Genomic DNA, 21,755 nt, shown 5'->3' with positions numbered 1-21,755 from the left:
AAGGTTTCTGCCAAAATTTTCGTCCAACTTTTCATTGGACCAATATACCCTCCCACCAAATCACATAATACTTCAAACTGCCATTATACCGGTTCGGTCTTATTTTAGGACGTTTCTCCTCTTGTGCATCCCGCTCCAATCCCAGGCCAGGGAGGTAGCATCAGCCGCATCACGCCCGAGCTGGGGAAGCTCGGTCTCCCGGTGCTGCTCAGACCTCCATGGCGACGACGCTCGACGCTGCCGAATCCACCTAGCCCACTGCTCGATCTCCCCCAAATTCATCTACTATTTAGGCTTCATCCCGTCGAGAATTCACCTACCGTATTGCTCGATCTCCCCCAAATTCGTTGATTCAGGCTTCATCTCGTCGATCTACGCGTCTGCACCGCCGATCTGCGTCCAATGGCTCCTTGCTGCGCTCTTGCTGTAGGGATGTGTGCCTGAACGGGCGGCCGGCGCAGAGAAGTCGCCCTGGCCCGCCCGCTGCGGACCAAACTTCAGGTCGGCTTGCCGGTGGAGCGCCCGGAGATCTCGCCATGCCCCTCTGCGCTGCCACCGACGAGGCCATCCCCGCTGCGCGCTCGTGTCGCCGCCGTCCAGGACTCACTCGGCTAGAGTGGCGGGGTGTCTACCAGCGCTGCTGTCGGAAGCACCTGCGTGTGTGGCTGTCGGTAGTAGCAGGACAAACAGGGGATATGGTGGTTTGCCAAGGCGATTGAGGCGCGGTGTAGTGCTGGAGAGAGCTTCAAAGAGCTGTCGCGGTGGGCTGAAACGGAGCACATGCGCGCGCGGGGGAAACAAGCTGCGTCTGGGGAGGAATCGAGGCGTGTCGCCACACGCGTGGCTCGTCGGCGCCAGGAATTAGCCTGCCGTCGTCGGCTTGGATCTTCTTGCGCCGCTCGTGTCCTTGCAGATCAGCCACCAACCGGCGCTACCTGCTGGAATGGATGCGTCTTGAAGATTCGATTTTGACGGCTCAGGCGCCGCACTGCTACTCCCCTGTAGAGGGGAAAAAATAAAGGGATGGGCGTTGGCAGGTGGAAGAACACGGACGCTGCTTCTGATAACGGCAGCCAGGTGGTAGTGCATGCAGACGGGAGGGGTGACCTGGCGGCATGATTGAGCCACGGTGTGACTATTTTTATTTTTTTGAGGGCCGGTGTGACTATGTTGGTTGCCTACACAAATGAAACGAGGCCGCTGCATGTCGGCCCAGACAAGACTGATCGTATGGTGTGGGCCCATGTATAATATAAAACCGACCAATGCACCAGCACCTTGAGGAACCGATTCGTTTTCTAATACGATTCATTGGGTATGAGCTCCTTTCCGTCGGTTGAATAGTCCCACCTTGCTACTTTGCAGCGAGTCCTACTGATTCATATACGAGAAGTTGTGAGAAATCAACAAGTCGCCTTAGAAATAAAACAAGGAGCACCTCATATGCTGATGCCTGACCCGACGAGAGAGATCCCCCACGCTGTAGTAGCCAAAGAATCGAAGAGCACAGCAGTCCCGACGAGAGAGATCGCCCCAGAAAGGACACGGAAAATTGGAACATCCGATCAGCGGGGCTGCTTTGATCCAGGTAATTGTTTTGCTAGACGCACCCGTATATCATATTTTATATCCTCTGACGTGGATAACTTTTTGGCAAGCCCTGGCTACTCCGCTAAATTCGATTCTTTTGTTCCATCACTTGGCTGCAAAGCCGGGCTTGAAAGCTGAGAAATGCAATGAGAATGCTATACAAAATGTATCTGAAATTCATGTTGGCGATGAGCGGCATGGATCTAACAAACTCGACATTGAAGGGCGGCCGTCTACCTATTTAAATACAACATATATATAATCTCATGTACCAATGTTTCTATGATTAGAAATTACAGATACTATCGGTTATTTGCTTCTAAATGTATCGTCTAGATTGCTATTTCAATTGGCACATTTGCTCTGAATTCCATGCTTTGCAATAATTTCATGTGTTGTGTGTTCAAATCTTGATTAATTTTTCTTTTGGTTTCATGATTTTAGCAAACTATTTGTATGTTTAAGTCTGTTTGTAGGTTTTTTTTTCCGTAGCAACGCACGGGTTTTGTCCTAGTAAGAAAAAAAACAGGGATTTTCTGTCACCCTTTTCTTCGCAATTTCATGGCAAAAAAATATGGAGTATAAAAGTGTGTCACATTGTCATATCAGTTTTTTTCCGTTTCTATGTTAGTTGAGTTATATATCTTGTAGTAACAAAGATTTCCTCCGTTCCTAAATATAAGATTTTTTGGAAGTTCAATTTGAACTGTCACAAGATCTTATATTTAGGAGCATAGATTGTAGTAGTTCTGGATAGTTCTTAATGCTCTGTTTTCGAGGTGGCCTTTTACACTGCAAAGTTACCATTACCTAGTAATCATTACCAAGTTTACCTTTGCTATGCGATGACTATGTATTTGCATATTTTCCCATGGATAGCTCTACATTGCTATTTCAAGAGTGACTACTAAGCACTGGTTGAAAATAGTTGCCATAAATGAAAGCGGTCAATCAAGCTTCATGGCAACATGTAAACGGAATGATTATCATACTTGCGGGTATGGTTATAGATACCCTTGCTCTTCAGTAAATAAACATTTTTTACCATCCGATTAACAATGGCCTTCATGTTTTTTACTTTGTCTAGTTAGCTGCTTACGACAAGTCGAATGTCTTGGTTTTCCTATCTACTATGCACTTTCGGTAGAATGGGCATGTTTTTCGACCCCTCATCTATTTTCAGTCCTACAATGGGTTACCTATCTGTTGTGATCTACACATCTTAGGATAGCATATGCATGTGCGAGCGATGTTAAGATACATGGTCGGTTGCTTGTGTTTATACATAGATATTAGGTTCAAAGACCATATTTAGTATCTAATTAAAGCATTTCTACTTTTTCATTAGCTTACATTACTTCTACAAGAAAGCTCAGATGAATCCTCCTTGTGGATTCATTCTAAAGTAAAAAATAATCTGGACTTACTCTACTATGGGTGTGTTTGGTTTGGCTTTTAGAGCCAACTTCTCGGTTTGCACAACAGAATCTCAACCAAACGGTATTTTTTAAGCCTCAGATTTCCAAACGCAGCAGATTATGGGAAGTGTAATTCCCGCAGGAAGTCGCAACGCCTAGATAAAAGCTTCTGTCGCGGTGACTTCTGAACTCTCTCAAAAATTACCCACTGCCATCCGTTAAGTTGTACCGTTTCGTTGTATTCTCCTCCGAAGCAACAAGATCGAAAGAGGCCCTGTCCGTGCGTGGCGAGAGAAGAAACCAACGATAGGGTTCCGCCGCCCCTGCGCCGCCTCTCAGCCGACCGGCCCGCCGGCATCATCGGATCCTCCAACGAACCATGTACCATTCATTGCAGATGTTATGCAGATGGCGAGGGATTGTGGGGTGCAAGAAGGAACCGCTTTGATGCATACAACCACTATGATGATCGTGAAGCCCGATTTTAGGGAGATCTTCAGCTTGCTTCAAACAAAAGAAGGATGGTTTGATTTGTTGCAGAGGGAGCATGAAAAGGAGATGAAGCGAGTGTAAAAATTTATTTATCGTGTCAAACATTTATGTCTATTTTCTAGCTTTATCGTGTGAACCATTTGTGTCTTGTCATGTAAACCATTTGTTATATATCTTTTTACGTGAACCATGTCTTTTACATGCATTTATCTTTTGTAATTATTTTAGGACATCACTTTTTTATTTGTATTATCCTAAAATAGCTATTTACAAATCAATTAGTGCACATATCGATGTTCGCAGATCAATTCGCATATAAACAACATCTCTAGGTCTTAGGGGCATTACATACATTTCTAACCAAACCCACAGTTCACAGTTGCTACAACCAAACAACTTTCAGAAATAACTTCCGATAATCCACAGCTCACAATTGACAGCAGCTTTTCCAACAGTTCACATCTCAACCAAACACACCCTAAATCTCATAACTCACTTTGACCTCCAGTCCGTGCCAAGACTTGCTACTCTTTCTTTAGAGCCTTCACAATGGAAGGTTGCAGTGCCCCCCGATAGAGTTAGAGAACAGTGAATTTGATTGTTTTAATTTTACTTTTTAAAATCAGCTATTGAATTTCAACCCATATTGGAGAACAATGTTTGTATTAAAAAAATTAATGGGTTGTTTAGAGAGACGTGGCATAAGGCCTTTCATTGTGGTATCATGACCAGAGAAATATCATTTCTATTTTAAACAGTGAAAAAATCTACCTTTTTTTTGCTCCATAGGTTTTTTCTTCTCACTTGTCATTTTCATCAAAAAGAAAACTAGGGAATTTTTTTTTTGAGCAGCAGAAAACTAGGGAATTGAGTATGACTCTAATACTTGCCAGCCTAGTTTACGTGGGCCAATACTTTGAGCCCATCGAGCCCAGGTTACCCAATCCGGACCCAACAGGAGACCACGTCTGTATACAAGGCCGAAACCTAGGCAAACACACCAAAAAGTACACCGCAAAAACCCCCATCGCCTTCCGCCGTCGCCCACCTCGCCGTCGGCGCCACGCACCTAGGGTAACCGCCCATCTTCTCCCCCGACGATGTCGGCGCCCTCCGACGCAGCGGCGTCCGCCCAGCCGGCCCCCGCCGCCGCCGCCGCCGCCGCCGCCGCCACCGCCAGCAGCGGCCTCACCTTCAAGCTCCACCCGCTCGTCATCGTGAACGTCTCCGACCACTACACCCGCGTCAAGGCCCAGGCCGCCTTCTCCGCCGAGCCCGCCTCGGCGGGCAAGGCGCAGGCCTCCTGCTCCGCCGAGGCGCCCTCGGAGCCCGCGGTCCCGCCCAGGGTCTTCGGGTGCGTGATCGGGGTGCAGCGCGGCCGCACCGTCGAGATCTTCAACAGCTTCGAGCTCGTCATCGACCCCGTCACCGGCACGCTCGAGCGCGCCTTCCTCGAGAAGAAGCTGGAGCTCTGTAAGCCCACCCACGAATCCCGTGCGATTTTAGGGTTTGGTGACGCTTGTCGACGGAATTTCTGATTGGTGCGGTTGTGGGCTCTGCAGATAAGAAGGTCTTCCCTGATTTCTATGTGCTGGGCTGGTACTCGACTGGGAGCGATGTGCAGGACACCGACATGCTTATCCACAAGGCTGTGAGTTCTCTTGCTCAAGTTCCTAATCCTTAAGACTGACAATGTGCTTGCTGTTTGCTATTGTTGCAAAAAAAAAGTATCTGCGATTTGGTGTGATTTACTGTTGCGGTTAGTGGTTTTTTTATTGCTGCCATGTGAAATTGGTGGTAGAAGAGAGTAGGGGGCACGATAACTTGTATTATTATTACAGTGCATACATCAACTTGTTTTTTTATATTTGGAAGGTGTTGTTGTTGAATTAGAAAGTCGGCATGCATATGTAAGGTTGGGAGTTCTCCTGTTGTTGTGTTATAGTGGGTGTGGAGCAGATGACAGCTACATATTGCTATCTGTAAACCAATACCCATGTTAGGCTTCTGATGAGGTTCAGCTGTAGCCTTTAGGATATATTTGTTTGCATCAAGGATTATGAGTCTCTCGACTTGTCGCGGCTTGTCAACCTGTCGCAACCTCAATGTCGACAACCTGGAGCGACACAGAGTAGTTGAAGTTGTCGATCAACAAGTTGACTAGTTGACAACAAATCACGACTAGTCTCTGTTTGAGTCGGGCGACTAGTTCTGGGATGGGACGAAAAGGCCTGCCCGTGAAACCCTACCCCTCCAGACCGAAACAGACCCCTCCCGCCCAGCTGCCTTTCCTCTGGCCGCCTTCCCCTTGCGCCGCCTCTCAACTGGCAGCTGCCAGCTCGGCTATGCCATCACAGAAGTGGAGGCCCTGCCCACTGGACGTGATTGTCACACTATCAGGTTGCTTGCCACTCCCCTATGCCATAAATATTGTAGTGTATTAGTATTTTTTTTAGTAGTTACAGCTCGACTACATGTTGACAAGTCTAGCGCTAGTCGAGACTAGTCACGACTAGTCTGTGAGTCGGTACCCCAGCGACAAGTTGTGACTCAGCGACTTGTAATCCTTGGTTTACATAGATAAATTCGTTTTAGTCTTCTATGCAAGTTGCACACTGCACCTGTTCCCAGTTAAGCCTGAAAATGAAGGCTACAACTGTTGCATACTTTTATGCTACATGAATGAACCAGTGTTACCTTTGAAACTGAATCAAATTAACCGTAGATGTGCAATTTTTTTGATTATGTTGTATGTCAAAATGGTTAATGTCGTGGTCAGCGATAAGATACTCCCTCCGTTCTAAATTAAGTGAATCTACACACTGAATCGCATCCAGATACATGCTTATCTATACTAAATTTAACCAAAGCCACAACACTTAATTTGGAACACTGGCAGTATTACTTATGTTGCGATGGTGAATAGCTAGTCTCAAACTCTAGCATGCTGTGGTGAGCTGTGTTCAAGTGCACACCCAAAAAATGGAAAGTTGGAGACCATACTGGCAATTTGATTTTAGCAGGAATATTTTTTATCAACATGGATATGATATGCTATATTTAATGTCTTCACCTCTCTGTAACGGTTTTTTTTCTATTATCCAGCTGATGGACATTAATGAAAGCCCTGTTTATCTTCTCTTGAATCCTGCAATCAACCACTCCCAGAAGGATCTCCCTGTGACAATATATGAGAGTGGTACGTGAATGTGATCTACAGTTTGTATAGTCATTCGGTGTGTTGCAGTTGACTTGTTTCTTGGTTCTACTATGGATTGTCTTATCTATGATGTGATTCTCTTACAAAGGATAGCCAGATGGAATGGCTTGAACTGAAATTAGTGTTTTGGAAGTGGAAGATACGGATAGATTGGAACGAGAATGATGAGAACACTAGCAGTTCTCCGCACACAAAAAAAGACAGAGGGCTTTGGGAGGTAGCAAATAGATGAAGAAATATCTTCCTAACTTCACCCTTAAGAAACTTAAAAGAAAACCCAGTTCATATATTCTATCTCGCTAATTCTCTGGAGGTACATTACCTATATAGGAATGGCTCAACCAAGTTACCTGTGATTCAACTCTTATTCTATGCTGACTGTAGCCCTTTTGGTCAACCAAATGTCTAACATACTATTCTTATTAACGGTGGTGTTCACTTCCTAATTCTCCTGGATTACGAGCTCTGGTGGCTGTTGCTGGTTTTGGATTCCTTGAGCCATTTTCTGCTGTTGTGCACTGGCCTGGCTGGCCAATGTCCACAACAATACAACTTCAATGTTTTTATAGGTGTCTTGTATTGAGTGCACATCAGATTTGCACTTCTTTATGATTAGTGTCTTTCAATATATAAATAACAGTTTGCAGCCATCAGTAGCATAGTATGGGTAGCCCTCAATATTATTGTTTCTAATATTTCTGTAACTACTTTTGGAGCTTATTTATTGCACGATGTTCTTATCTTGGTTCAGTTTCTCCATATGGGCTGCCAATTCCTTAATATATCACCTTTTCTATTATTTCTAGAGTTGCATGTTATCGATGGTGGTCCGCAGCTCATCTTTGTCAGATCAAATTACACAATTGAGGTTGGTTTTTTTCCTTCACTAATCTCCGTGTTGATCTAGCTATGAATTTGTTTTTCTAGTTCTGTACTATTGTATTAACACTTGTCAAACATATGTTTGGTTTCAGACTGTAGAGGCAGAGAGGATATCTGTAGATCATGTTGCCCATCTCAAACCATCTGATGGTAGCTCTGCAGCAACTCAGTGTAAGGATTTTTGCTTAACTCATTTTAAATTATTATAGTTCAGAGCTGTGCAGTACTTTCTACCACGGAAGGTATCATTTTCGAACACATAATACTAACATATATGTTTGAGCAGTGGCTGCTCATCTTACGGGAATACACAGTGCCATCAAGATGCTCAACAGCCGGGTTCGTGTCATCCAGCAATACCTTGGTTCCATGCAAAAGGGTTCGTCTTTAGCCACCGATCTAATGTTGTAAATCTTTCTCCAAAATATGGCTGCTGTTCATCCATGTGCTTAAAGTCTCTCAGCTTAGTTGCCAACAATTTTGGTGTCTTATAATTATTTGTATGAGTACATGTCAATTGTACCAAGCCTTTTCTGTCACTGCAGGTGATATTCCACTGGATAATTCACTTCTTAGGCAAGTCTCAAGCCTTGTCAGGAGACTACCAGCTATGGAATCGGAGAAATTCCAAGACGACTTCTTGACAGTAAGCTAATGCTCCATTTTGTTGTGTATTAGCTCTATAACTTAACTTTGCATCTTATGGTATGATGATATCTCTTTGTTCTCAGGAATACAATGACACCCTCCTCATGACTTACCTTGCAATGTTCACTAACTGTTCAAGGTATGCCTCTGTTTCTTCAAAGAAACTTATTGATAATAAGGAAGAATATTGCATGTACAACAAAATATGAAAAGAAATTTACCTGTACATCTCAAGTTCTGTCAGATACAGTTCCTTTTCTGCATATTGTATTCTTATGTTTACTCAGATCATAGTTCTGGTTCCAGACTGCACTTGCACCTATATTGATGTTGATGGTGATAATACTCCTTGTTGACTTGCAGCACAATGAATGAGTTGGTCGAGAAGTTCAACACTACTTATGAGAGAACCACTGCAAGGAGAGGAGGACGGGGTGCTTTCATGTAGATCCTTTCCTGCCGTGCTTCTGATGCTCTGGTTATCTGTGAATGCCTCACTGCTGGTTATCTGCTGAGCTTTTGGAAAATAGTTTTCGGTATGTAGATGCAGTTTGTGCGTGCGGTTTTTAGTTACTCTATCCGGCAGTGCCTGGGAGTTTTCAAGCTTAATTCTCTCTATTGGTTCAGTCAGTGACACGGCAAGCATGTTGATATTGTTGATTTTGTGCCTCGGTGGTTTATCCCTCTTGTCCCGTAAGTTAGACATGTAAAGTTTATCTAAATATATGCTGCTCAATTGAATCTATCTGGGTATTATCCTGGTTTATTGATTGACTTGGTTTTGCTCAACCAAACTACTCCCTGTGTCCCCAATTAGATGTCACATATTTGTCTAGATTCGCATGTATCATACACTAAATACATGTGTATCTAGACAAATTTGTGACAAGGAATTTGGAACATAGGGAGCAATAAATTCCTTGAAGTATGTTTTTATTATTATTTGAATAAGAAACACTCAGTTGCATATATCACTTGCATTTTTTTTAAAAAAGTCAAGCTAAGTGAAATTTAACCAAACTTTGCCTAATTTGTGACTTTTCAAAAGAAATGCAGACCTAAAAAGATCAGAATAAAAAAATTGTTCGTATATATAAATATATGTGTGCATGCCAAGTTTCGTAGAAGACTGACACTTTTTGTGTTTTTTATAAAAAGGACAAAGAAATGTCTTGTGGAGAGGATATTTTTAGCACCAAATTTAGCCTTTTTTACACAATAACACAAAAAATATTGGTTTTTCATGTAACGATTTTGCAAACACATAGAACACCGAGATGTATGTGCGACATTTTTTGTCAAAATTGTTTAGTATTTTATACTCATATTTTATAACATGTTTAAAATTCATTTCAAAAACTAAAGCATATGCTCTGCTCCCGGGTGCAAAACATCCTGTTCCTACTGTATTGTAATACTCCGTAAGCTGATCGCGGCGGATTTCTTGTCTGTGAAGTTTACTCATATCCCTCGTTTGCGTAATGAAGCAGCACACTTGTTAGCTCGTAGAGCAGAACTGTTAGTCTTTTCAATTTTTCGTTTTGAGGCACCGGGCTTTCTCCGCGATGCTCTCTGTAATGATTCGAGTTGATCAATAAAGTGTTGTTTCTCCTCAAAAAAAAAAAAAAAAAAAAAAAAAAAAAAACTCCGTACTAGTAAGCTTCACTTGTAAGAGTTGAGACACAGAATAACTCAGACATGGCAAATTGTCCAACTAGAGCATGTCTAACAGGCTCCTTATTTTTCTGCCCCTTAAAACACGAGTAGAGGATCCTGTATTCACTTTTCGTCGGCCGAAAACTCGTCCGAGCTAGCAGACCCCGTATTCCCACCCCGTAAAACAGAATCCTGCGGAATATTCTATTTTCAGCGGCGGCGCGCGGGTGGCTATGGCGGCGGCGCGGGAAAAACGGTTGGGAATTCTGAAATATCCGCGCGTCCTAGTGAAATGGGATGAGGGGTTGCCCTGTATTCAGCTTCCCGCCCCGTACAAGTAAGGGGCGAAGAGCCGCCCCGTAACCAAAACTGTAAAAAATCGATGCAGGGCCTGTTTTACGGGGTCTGCTAGACGGCCGGGTAGCGCCCAACCCTTTATTTCGGCGATTATTATACGGGTTTGGCCCTTTTAAGGGATCTGTTAGACATGCTTAGGAAAGAGTGTCAACCTTTAGAGCTAGCGATCGAGATAGTGAAGAAGCAACCAGATGCGAGATGATGACCGTGAGGAACGAGAGCGCCAAGAAGCTTTTGTGCGGGCGAGTAGCGGCGTTGTTTCTGGTTCCGCTGTTCATCATGCTCGTGCTCAAGACCGATTTCCTGCCGCAGCTCACCTGTTTGTAGGAGCGTCCCTCAAATCGGTCCCCAAAGTTAAATCGGCCCCTAAAGTTTTTTGAGACACGTCGGCTATTTTACTATCCTCAGCCGTCTCAAAAGGTCTTTTCATTTGGCGGTCCCGAGACTATTTCTGCTCCACAGGGAACGTTGCGGTCGTGCCGGACAGAAAAGCGAGGGGGAGTGGCGAGCCGGACGCGTCATTGACTTACACAGAAGCATTGCAGTTTTGCCTTAATAGCGACGGAGGGGCAGACGAGACGTCATGTCGCGTTGCGCCTCCTCCACGCATCGCCACCGTTCGCACGCCACCGCTAGTTCCCGCGCTTTCTTCCCGTGGCTTCTCACCTCTTTCCGCGCACATCGCCGCCACATATAAAAGACCACATCCGCTCAATGGACGTTACCAGAGCCGTCATCATCCCTTTATATGTTAAGTGTTCCGTCATGCCAAGCAGCTTTTTAAAAGCGCAAGTTTAGATCTTTATAGATCTATATATAAATGTATACTTATGTTAGATGGTTGGTCTATACAAATTGAGCGATACAATTGATGAGTTGACCCTTAACATATTTGTTGCAGCACGACTATGTGTATTTCCATCATTTGGCCATGAGCTTGACCAATTTTCAGATAAAATGAATTTGAGCTATGCATTCGATAAGAAGTAATACAAACAACTGAATTTTCTTGCTACAAGCCACTGAGCAGTAATGAAATTAACCCGACACTGAGATTGAGATCAGCATTTTGTGATACTCTAAGTGTACCCGTCAAGAAATCTGTTGCAATGTTCCGATTCATTCTGTAGGGAAGAAATGCCAGGGAATAGGATTATTATGTAATATGGGGTTATTAGTGGTTCAGTATCTGTGAGGGTGCATTCCCCGCAAAAGAAAGTAGTTCTGAGTGTATTTTAGGTATTTCAGGTATGATGTCATATTGAAGCTGGCTACATCCTTATAAGGCTAGGATTGTATCCTGTTGTAGTCAATCAAGAAGTAAAAGCCCAAATTTATCTTCCAATTCTTACTTTCCTCTAATTTTTATATCCTACAATTTACCTAGTGTATCTCCCAAATCTTCTCAAAATTATGTTCTTGCTGATCCCAGCTCCTCAGATCCATCAGGATCCTGACATTGATGCTCCCCAAAATTACCATCTGAAAGCTAAATTACCCAAATTCTCAGCACAGATCCAGCAGTTCATTACAATACAACATGAGAAACCAACATACCTGTCCTAAGAAATATTCAGTGATACACACACAGATCAATACCTTCTAAGAACGCTGTTACATAATGAAACATAGAATTTCAACAACAAATAGGATGTCTACCGAGAATGCACATTACAGGGTACGAACGTCAGGATGGCACTGGTTCCTGCAGCCCATCTCGCAGTTATTGGCACATATTGTCAACCCTGGCTTGCGATCCAGGATCTCTGCAACGGTCGGGCTGTTGCCACGACGTTCCAGCACATTCTTCCCGATACCGAGCCACCGTAGGCCTCGAAACAGTGGCGGGTCAAACAGCGGATCAAATAGCCTCAGGAAGCTGCGGGACAACCTAGAGCAGTACGACAGATCAAGCATCCTTAGGGGGCTTTTACCAGAGTTGTGCTGCACTGAACCCAGAGTTTCGAGACATGGATCAGTGATGAGGACGCAGTTACGAAGACACAGGCTGCTTATCTGCTCGCAGTTCTTGGCAATCACTGTGACAGCTCTACCTGATATCCTTGCTATATTCCCGATGTCCAGTGCAACCAAAGTTTTGTTGATGGTGCCACTCCCTAACAGCAATGAAGCTATACCATTGTTGGTGATCCTTCTGCACCCTCTGAGGCACAGGGAAGATATTGGGCACCTCCCATTACCGAGTGCTGATAAACCTGCATCGGTAATGTCAGCTCCAGCAAGGTCCAATAGAGTTAGCTTGGAAAGCTGTGAGATGGAAACCAGGCCAGCGTCTGCGATGCTCCTGCAGCCCGAAAGATCAAGAACCTCCAAGTTGGTGCAGGATGAGAGAGATATAGCTGTTTCACTGGTCAAGAGACTACAAGACAGCAACCTCACTTCAGTAATCTTTGTAGCTGCCTCGTCAAGATCCAGGCATGTCAAATCTGACAAGCATGAGGCAGTACTGACCTCAAATTTCTTCAAGTCCTTGCATGAGTGGAGAAGGGCTGCATATCCAGCATCTCTCACTTTGGCAAACCCACCAAGTCTAATGGTTTGGAGTTGCTTGCATCCTTCAGCAAGCATCAGTATCCCAAAGTCATTTACCCTTCTGAAGGTGGAAGAATAACTGAGCTTACCACGTGTCAGCGATAAATGTGTCAAATTCTGGCATATGCCAAGAGCTTGTAGCCCAATATTGGTCAGATCAGTGTCCAGATCTGTTTCACTCCCCGGGTTGTCCTCTAGGCAGAGCTCAAGTAACTGAGGGAGACTTCCAGTGATGAAGGTAACAAGTTCGTCTGTTATGATGTCGAGAACTAAAGAGAGTGATTCTAAACTGTCACTGAAAGGTGTCTTCAGAGAAGGGCTTATGGGAAAGAGTTTCTTTGCCTGCCAATTAGCCACAGGCTGTAGCAATAGTACCTTGGTGGTGCTAGGAATAGCATACACCAAAGAATCGAAGTCAACAGAGCCTGGAGTCCGCAGAGGAAACTTCAGCGAAATATTCTGCATTGACAGATTCAGAACAGATTAAGCACACAACCAAATCAACTTCTTCCAACAGCTCATTACGGAAACACCATTGCTAATACTATTAGCTAACCAATATGCTTTACTACCCAAAGATAGTCAACCTAGGAACTTATCAAAGTACACAATGTTGCTGCGGTCATCTTTCTAAGTAAAGGAGGCCATCATGTTCATATGTGACAAAGATATCTCACCTCTAAGTAATCACATCCTTTGAATACGTGTGCTAGGGACTTACGGCAGATCACAAAATGTTCACTGCCGTTTAAATCTGCCACCTCCAGTTTAATTGATCTGAATATAAACACAGTACGCTCAGACTTCACATGATTTGGATGAAAATCAAAACCAATCATTTCTATAGAACAGGACATAAGGTGCACCAAAGAAAATCCCCAATGTCCATCACACCTACTGGAGGGCTCGAGGCATAGATGAAAATAAGCAATAATACCAGGCAGCAGTTCATAGCGCCTAGTTCAATCTCCTCAAAAAATATAATTGTCAAATGCTGCAAAAGCATACCTTAAATTGGCGCATCTCTCACCAATTACCGCAAAGAGGTACGGGGTGAACGATGAGCACTTCAGCAGCGAGAGCTCGCGGAGGCTCCCCTTTGCGATAGCGGCAACTGCAGAGTCGTCGAGGAGGCTGCAATTGACGGTGAGGCTGCGGAGCGCGCCATTGCCGTCAAGAATCCTGTTCACGATACCATTCGTGGGCGGGAACACCTGCAAGAACGAGCAGACCCCATCGTTTAGGGGAAACCACCTGGCTGGAGCGCGAGAGAAGGGGGAAGATGGAAGGCTCACCGAGAGGTCTAGGGCTGTGACGGCTGACAAGGCGGCGCCGGCGGCGCCTCGGAGGGCGCGGCAGGACGCGGCGGCGGAGCAGGCGGCCTCCAGCCCCACCCGGCCAACCACCTCTACCAGCAGCGCTTCCGGTAGCATGTCTACCAGGCCTCCTCCGAGGCTTCCGGAGGCTTCTCCGCCGCCGCCGCCGCCGTCGCCGGCGCGGGGTCTCTTCTCCATTGACCCTTCCCCGTTGCTTTCAGACCTAGAAGGCAGATGCGGGGAGAAACGTCACCGGATATACCACGACGACTCCGGGCCTAATGTGTCTATGACATGTGGGGCCTGGATCAAAGCTCAGTCTACCGTTCATTCATTTATTTGGCTTATAGTTAGTGCCTACTGTTCTTGAAAAAAAAAGATTAGCACCTGCTACTATTTAACATTGAAAGCATCAATAATAATGTGTAAAAATATATTTAATACTCTCTCCGTCTTATACTTCTAATAACTCTTCCTAAGTTTTAAAAAATAAACTCTAACCAATTTAGTGAAAAGAAATGTAGGCAAAAAAAAAGCTCCATCTTATTACTTCCTCTGCTCCGAATTATAAGATGTTTTAGTAGGCTAAACTAGTCTACCAAAACGGGTTATAATATGTAACAGAGGTAGTAGTATCTTTAAATATGTGTGAGATGTGGCACTTTGCAACGACATGCGTGAATTTTTAGTTTTTCTACAGTTTTCTGAACATATTATAATATATAAGTGATGGGTAAAATTATATTATAAGGCTGTGCCAGTATCAAAACCATAGATTTTACGGGAACGCCATTTTTCGTCAAGAGAGACAACTCATCAAATATCTGGAATTGGGGTGGTAAACTGTGCATAGAGTGCTATTTCTTGATGTATATTGCTCTACTTATATCAGACACGTTGAGTTAGCAGTTACGACTTATGAAGAGAATACAACATAATGTCAGTGGGAGGCCTTTCCGGCTAATACACGGGAAAATCTTCCAGTGAGACAACGGAACATAGTACTGTTCCTTTCAATAGTGCCTGCAAATGAGATCATGAACCGGACAAAGAATGTCAAGAATTTACAGCTGTAGTGAGATACATCGTGATATACTAACTTATCAATGTATATGTGTGTGTGTGTGGCTCCCAGTAGAAGTATATGGCTATGCCAACCGGCAGTTGGTACAAAAGTCTTTTGCGGTTGACTATGTTGTTAGCACAAACTGTGACTTGCAGCTTGCTCCATTTGTTGGTAATCTGGGCAGGAAGTTCCCTTCACCGCGATCAGTCACACGCTTGTTTTCCCTCCAGTGCTCCAAGCAACAATCTTGATAGAGTTTTTCAAAACGTCTACCTGTAAAAAGGGCAGAATATGGTAAACACCTGAGTTTACTGTCCTAGAGCAAAGAACTGCAGCGCCCTAGACAACCAAACATGCTTTAATACTTTGCATTAGTGATCAATGTTATATTGCTAGATTGAGAAGACGCAAGAGGAACTACGCTTGTATTTATCTAAGATCTGTGCCCATTGGCAATTAAGAGACCAGCTAAAATTAACGACATAATATTGGACAAAGAGCTAACACTGACATGATCTTAAAAAAACGTCATATGAAGAAGGGCAACGGAGCCCCATTGACTTTGCTTCAATTGAATCGAGAGACAGAGAGTTCTATGAAGTGAATATCAAGATGACCTGTTTGTTGAGATATACAGTGAAGAAATATCTCGAACTGACTCAGTTAGCAATACCATTTGTTCCTACCTTCTGACTTCCGATTGTTCTGGTAACAATGCTGCTCGATGACCATGCGACCCCATTCCCCTCAACTTCTCTTATTCTGTATTTTCATCATTATTTTCTTTGCTGCCTTCTCCTTTCAATCAAGCATAGAGAGAGTGTCAACTGCAAAATAAAGACACCATTGCAGCAGTGGTCACTTATATAGTTCACATTGAACTTAAAGAAACCCCAAACACGACATGTCTGTCAAATTGTCATGTTCACACCATTATTTATGTACACCTTTTTTCCGGAGATGAAATATCATCTAAAACTGAGAAATCGTTTGTGATTTAAGACCAGACATTTAAAATTGGTACTTTAGGCTTTTTTCGAACGAATTGACTAGCCATAATTGTTCACTTACATCGCACAAACCACAAGAACCCAGAACTACCCTCCTGGGATTACTCATGTGAAGCCTTCTAACACAACCAAAGAAAATCAATGTGGCAGTATTTAAAATTCAAGTGGCAGTAGTATGGTTAAAAGTCTAACATGGATCTGAAACTGAGGAAAAATGGACCTATTTCGCCCCTCTGAAACATTGAGAGAAAACATGCACAGCTCATGCCTACTGCCCCAGTGAATCATTTCAGTCATGTTTATACAGCTCACTGAAAATTCTACATCTTCCAATCATAGTTCACACACAGCAAGAAAGTTGCACAAAAGAAAAAACTTTAGGTGCAAAAAAAATTAGATCCCAAAATATTTTACTTTATCCAATTATGTAGATTTGTTTTAACAAGATACTTGAATTACTTGTGTCAAGTAACACTATATATCCATTTCAGTTAAGTTAGCCTTTGCTCATTCAGAGATCTAAATGTTCATGAACTTGAAGACTAACATAACATCCAGATAGCTTATCAATAAACAATCCAAATGACTTAGCTAATGTAACTTTCATATGGCTCATCAATAAATGGTCAAAATGAATACTCAAGCTAGAAACACTGTTACAAATAGTAAGCAAACTAGAGATAGACAATCTTCTATCATACTCTTGGTGAATTTGGTATAAAAAATGAGAAAAAACTTGGATTTGCCCAACATAACCTGAAATACAGCACTTTTAATCCGTCTTCTTTTTTGCAATATATATGAACACTCCTCTATGTTTGCACAATGATAAAATATTTTGAGTAGTCTGTTAAGAAATTTGGAAGCTTCAGTCTATGACAGAACATAGCACAACTTCTTCTTAGAGTGATCATGATTTTCCATTATATGTGATGTGAAGGTTCTCCTGTGATTTACGCAAGTTAAGCAGCTGAGTAAATGCTATCTGAGGTCTCTCAAAGAATAATTCAAGTACTGAAAACCTTTTCAATCTCTTTTATTAGTCTGCATTGAAATTTGGAAGCACCAGCCTATGAAGGAATATAGCCCAAATTGTTCTTAAGAGCGGTCATGATTTTCCATTGGAGGTAAAGATTCTCCTGTGATATACATAAGTTAAGCAGCTGAGTAAATGCTATCTGAGGTCTCCTGAAAAAGAATTAACTTAAGCACTGAAAACCCTTTCAACCTATTATTCTAATTTGTCCGCAAAAACAAAATCATTGAGATAATGTCAACAACAGCCTTACAGTTTTACATGTGGTGGATTTACAGCAAAACTTTCCATCCAGCAGTCAACTTCTCAGATTTGCTCAAATATAACCTGAAATACTGCACATTTGATTTCTTCCTTTTGTCAACATTCATCAACAACTCCTCTATATTTCACTATGCTGAAACAATTTTAGTACTAGTATGTAAAGAAATTTGGAAGCACCAGCCTATGACAGAATATAGCCCAAATTCTTCTTAAGAGTGGTCATGAATTTCCATTGCAGGTAAAGATTTTCCTGTGATTTACATAAGTTAAGCAGCCGAGCAAAATGCTATCTGAGGTCTCCTAAAAAAAGAATAATTTAGGCACTGAAAACCTTTTCAACCTATTATTCTAATTGGTCCGCAAAAACAAAATGAATGAGACAATGTCAACAACAGCCTTACAGTTACATGTGGCGGATTTACAGCAAAACTTCCCATCCGGCAGTCAACTTCTTCCAGTCTTCCCATGAGACAATATGTCTTGGAAGGCCTTCACTTCGTCAGCTGAGTACGCAGGTTGTCTCTCCGTAACGAGCTTCAATATCTCCCGCGCATTCCTGTCCTTTCTAATTTTCATGAGGCCTTGCAGCAGATGGTGAATGGTATCCACACTGGGAAACCAGTTCTTCTCCATGCTGTCCTTACACAACCTGAACGCTAGGTTGAAGTCCCTCCGCTTACACAGGTAATGCACCATCGTCTGGTAAACCCTCTCATTCGGCTTGCATCCCCTCCCATGCATGGCACCGAAGACCGTCTGCGCCATCTCGTGCTCACCCATCAGAAAGAACCCCTTGATAACCAGGTTGTACGTGATCTCGTCCGGCCCTATCCCCGCCGCGTACATTTTGCGCACCAGGTCATTCGCCTGCCAGCCCCTTCTCCTGTTGATGAGGAACTGGATCCTGACATTGTAACTGGCGAGCGTCGGCATGCAGCCCCTCAGCCGCATGAGGTTCCAAAGGCCGTCCCCGACCTCGCGCTGGCCGCTCTTATAGAACGCGGCCATGAGCGTGGTGTACGTGACGGCGTCGGGCCGCACCCCTTCCTTCTCCTCCATCTCCTGCATGACCCGGTACGCCGCGCGGAGCTCCCCCATGTCGCACGCCATCTTGACCACGGTGTTGTAGGAGACGGCGTCCAGCGCGACCCCGTACCTGGGCGACGCCTCGTCCAGCAGCTGCAGGACGTCGTCGAAGCGCCGCGACTGCGCCAGCACCCTCATGGTGGCGTTGAGCGACTTGGCGGTGCGCGGGCACCCGTGCAGCTCCATCTCCCGGAAGGTCCGCAGCGCGTGCTCCGGCATCCGGGCCTTCCCGTAGAGGCCGATGACCCTGACCACGAACCCCTCCCGCCGCCCCTGCGGCAGCGCCCTGTGCTGCTCGAGGATCCGCTCGACGAGGTCGTTCCGTCGAGCACCTGCCAGCCGCCCCACCGCGTCCTCGAACGCGAACCGGTTCTCCACCAGCACGCGGTTGTCCGCATTGGCGGTGAACAGCTCGTAGAGGCGCACCGGGTCCCGCTCGCGCTTGATCCTGACCAGCACCGGAGTCTCGGCGTCCGCGGGCCCTTGGGACTGCGCCGCGGCGTGGGGCGGGGAGGAGGGCTGGCGGTGGGTCTTGGAAGCGGCGACCGCGGCGCGGCAGGCGGCAATGGTGGGGAAGTCCGGCGGCGGGGAGGGCGCGCGGGAGGAGAAGGGGCGGCAGCGCGGGTGGGAGAGGCCGGCGGCGATGACGGTGAGCGCGACGGCGTCGAAGGCGGCGCAGAGCTTGCGGAGGGCGCCCAGGGATAGCATCTGATCCGCGCGATCCCGGGGCGGGGTGGGCTGGTGGGGGCCGGGGCTCGGGGTGGTGGTGGTAGGTTGGGCGGGTGGCGGTCGGTTGACGGCGGCGTCGAGGTCGCCGTGGACGGGGGCGGAGGAGCTTGGGGGAGTGGAGGAGAGAGTTCCACCACGATGGCTGCGTGGAGGCGCGACCCACCGGCCACCGTGCGGTCCAAAGGACTCGCTAAGCCCACAAACCTCAGTACGAGCAAAGACTATTTTTGGCCCATGGGCCAATTGCCCGCTGGAAGTTGTCACGAGTAAATTACAAGATTTTGTTATTATTTTTAAATCAGTACCATTTCTAGGGCATGGAGCAATAAATTGAGTAAACTTTAATAAACAGCATATTAGCCATCACGGCCCCACTCTCAGGGCTGACGTGGCTTAATGGTCGTCACCCTCGTTGTTAAGACCGAGCTGTTCTCGAATCGACGAGCTTCATGTAAAGAAAAATCAATATGTTCCAACTTTTGTGACGCTACAGCACCCGCCTGAGCCACCGCCCGCGCCGGTCAAGTGCCCGCGCACCACCACCCGTGCCGCTCCAGCGCCCCTGCACATCGCCAGCTGCGTCCATCCAGTGCCCGCGTGCGCCGCCGCCCGTGTCGCTCCAGTGCCCCCACGCGCAACCACACGTGACGCTCCAGCGCACCGCCACGCCGCTCCAATGCCCTCATCCGCGTGAGTGTGGTAGGCCTCGGCAGTGGAGCGTCGTCGCCTCCTCCACACAGTAGTCGTATGGCCAATGTTTGCTTCCCCCTACGTCATCATCGGGTAACGCTCCAACGCATAGAAGAAAGAATTAAAAAAAAGTAAGACTGGCAGGTGGGCCTCATCTCTATCTTAGCTTCTCCTTCTAACAGAAGTGTACCGCGGGATGGCTGTAAAGCCCCGTCGTCGTTGTTTACCAAAATTTTGCTTCATTTTTTGAGATTAACAAAATCGATACTAACATGTCAAATTCGTCTCAAATATGGTAGTTTCTTGCATGTCAAACTCAGATTAGACGAGAGATCGGAGCCTCAAAACTATGTAAGTTATCATCAAAATCGTGATTTCAAAACTGTTACTTCTAACATTTTTACACCAGTCTCATAGCCACAAAACAAAATTTAAAAAAGATTGTAGATTGATTTGGTTGGGGTGCACTGATACGTCCCAAACGTATCTATAATTTCTTATGTTCCATGCTACTTTTATGATGATACTCACATGTTTTATACACATTATATGTCATTATTATGCATTTTCCGGCACTAACCTATTGACGAGATGCCGAAGAGCCAGTTGCTGTTTTCTGCTGTTTTTGGTTTCAGAAATCCTAGTAAGTAAAAATATTCTCGGAATTGGACGAAATCAACGCCCATGGGCCTATTTTTCCACGAAGCTTCCAGAAGACCGGAGGACTTACGAAGTGGGGCCACGGGGCGCCGCCACAGTAGGGCGGCGCGGCCAGCACAGGGCCCGCGCGACCCTGTTGTGTGGGGCCCCCGTGGCGCCTCTCGACATGCCCTTCCGCCTACTTAAAGCCTCCGTCGCAAACCCCCAGTACCGAGAGCCACGATACGGAAAACCTTCCAGAGACGCCGCCGCCGCCAATCCCATCTCGGGGGATTCAGGAGATCGCCTCCGACACCCTGCCGGAGAGGGGAATCATCTCCCGGAGGTCTCTTCATCGCCATGATCGCCTCCGGATCGATGTGTGAGTACTCCACCCCTGGACTATGGGTCCATAGCAGTAGCTAGATGGTTGTCTTCTCCTCATTGTGCTATCATGTTAGGTCTTGTGAGCTGCCTATCATGATCAAGATCATCTATTTGTAATCCTTCATGTTGTGTTTGTTGGGATCCGATGAATATTGAATACTATGTCAAGTTAATTATCAATCTATTATATATGTTATTTATGTTCTTGCATGCTCTCCGTTGCTAGAAGAGGCTCTGGCCAAGTTGATACTCGTGACTCCAAGAGGGAGTATTTATGCTCGATAGTGGGTTCATGCCTCCATTAAATGCGGGACGATGACGAGAAAGTTCTAAGGTTGTGGATGTGTTGTTGCTACTAGGGATAAAACATCGATGTTTTGTCTAAGGATATTTGTGTTGATTACATTACGCACCATACTTAATGCAATTGTCTGTTGTTTACAACTTAATACTGGAGGGGTTTCGGATGATAACCTAAAGGTGGACTTTTTAGGCATAGATGCATGCTTGGATAGCGGTCTATGTACTTTGTCGTAATGCCACGATTAAATCTCATAGTACTCATCATGATATATGTATGTGCATTGTTATGCCTTCTTTATTTGTCAATTGCCCAAGCTGTAATTTGTTCACCCAACATACTGCTATCTTATGGGAGAGACACCACTAGTGATCTGTGGACCCCGGTCCTATTCTTTACATCTGAAATACAATCT

The 21,755-nt window shown here is 45.1% G+C and overlaps 3 protein-coding genes across 6 annotated transcripts; 1 reads left to right on the top strand and 2 right to left on the bottom strand.

Annotated features, from left to right (window-relative positions):
* The first annotated feature begins 4,548 nt into the window (after positions 1-4,548).
* On the top strand, positions 4,549-8,995 carry LOC124677262 (COP9 signalosome complex subunit 6-like). Its single transcript, XM_047213271.1, has 9 exons — positions 4,549-4,973; positions 5,063-5,151; positions 6,606-6,699; positions 7,527-7,588; positions 7,695-7,773; positions 7,889-7,981; positions 8,148-8,248; positions 8,334-8,389; positions 8,614-8,995. Exons 1-9 carry the CDS (start codon positions 4,601-4,603, stop codon positions 8,696-8,698), a joined length of 1,032 nt encoding a protein of 343 aa, XP_047069227.1. The 5' UTR covers positions 4,549-4,600; the 3' UTR covers positions 8,699-8,995.
* A 2,747-nt stretch (positions 8,996-11,742) lies between these two features.
* Positions 11,743-14,340, bottom strand: LOC124691218 (F-box protein At-B-like). Its single transcript, XM_047224512.1, has 4 exons — positions 14,112-14,340; positions 13,825-14,030; positions 13,494-13,593; positions 11,743-13,275 (listed from the first exon to the last, which is right to left on the bottom strand). Exons 1-4 carry the CDS (start codon positions 14,328-14,330, stop codon positions 11,935-11,937), a joined length of 1,866 nt encoding a protein of 621 aa, XP_047080468.1. The 5' UTR covers positions 14,331-14,340; the 3' UTR covers positions 11,743-11,934.
* Positions 14,341-15,180: 840 nt separating this feature from the next.
* LOC124677245 (pentatricopeptide repeat-containing protein At1g80150, mitochondrial-like) lies at positions 15,181-19,302 on the bottom strand. Of its 4 annotated transcripts, XR_006993999.1 has the most exons (4): positions 17,910-19,302; positions 17,498-17,579; positions 15,885-16,025; positions 15,181-15,471 (listed from the first exon to the last, which is right to left on the bottom strand). XR_006993999.1 is itself a non-coding variant. In XM_047213259.1 (2 exons), exon 1 carries the CDS (start codon positions 19,300-19,302, stop codon positions 17,953-17,955), a length of 1,350 nt encoding a protein of 449 aa, XP_047069215.1. In that variant the 3' UTR covers positions 17,693-17,758; positions 17,910-17,952. The 4 variants fall into 4 exon arrangements, 1 of the variants encoding a protein (XP_047069215.1); XR_006994000.1 differs by lacking the exon at positions 17,498-17,579; XR_006994001.1 differs by lacking the exons at positions 15,181-15,471; positions 15,885-16,025 and adding an exon at positions 17,330-17,347.
* Positions 19,303-21,755: the final 2,453 nt, after the last annotated feature.

Source organism: Lolium rigidum, chromosome 1, assembly GCF_022539505.1.
Source record: "Lolium rigidum isolate FL_2022 chromosome 1, APGP_CSIRO_Lrig_0.1, whole genome shotgun sequence".
Taxonomy (NCBI): domain Eukaryota; kingdom Viridiplantae; phylum Streptophyta; class Magnoliopsida; order Poales; family Poaceae; genus Lolium; species Lolium rigidum.
Note: the sequence above shows the minus strand (reverse complement) of the source record. Positions and strands in the feature narration are given on the sequence as shown.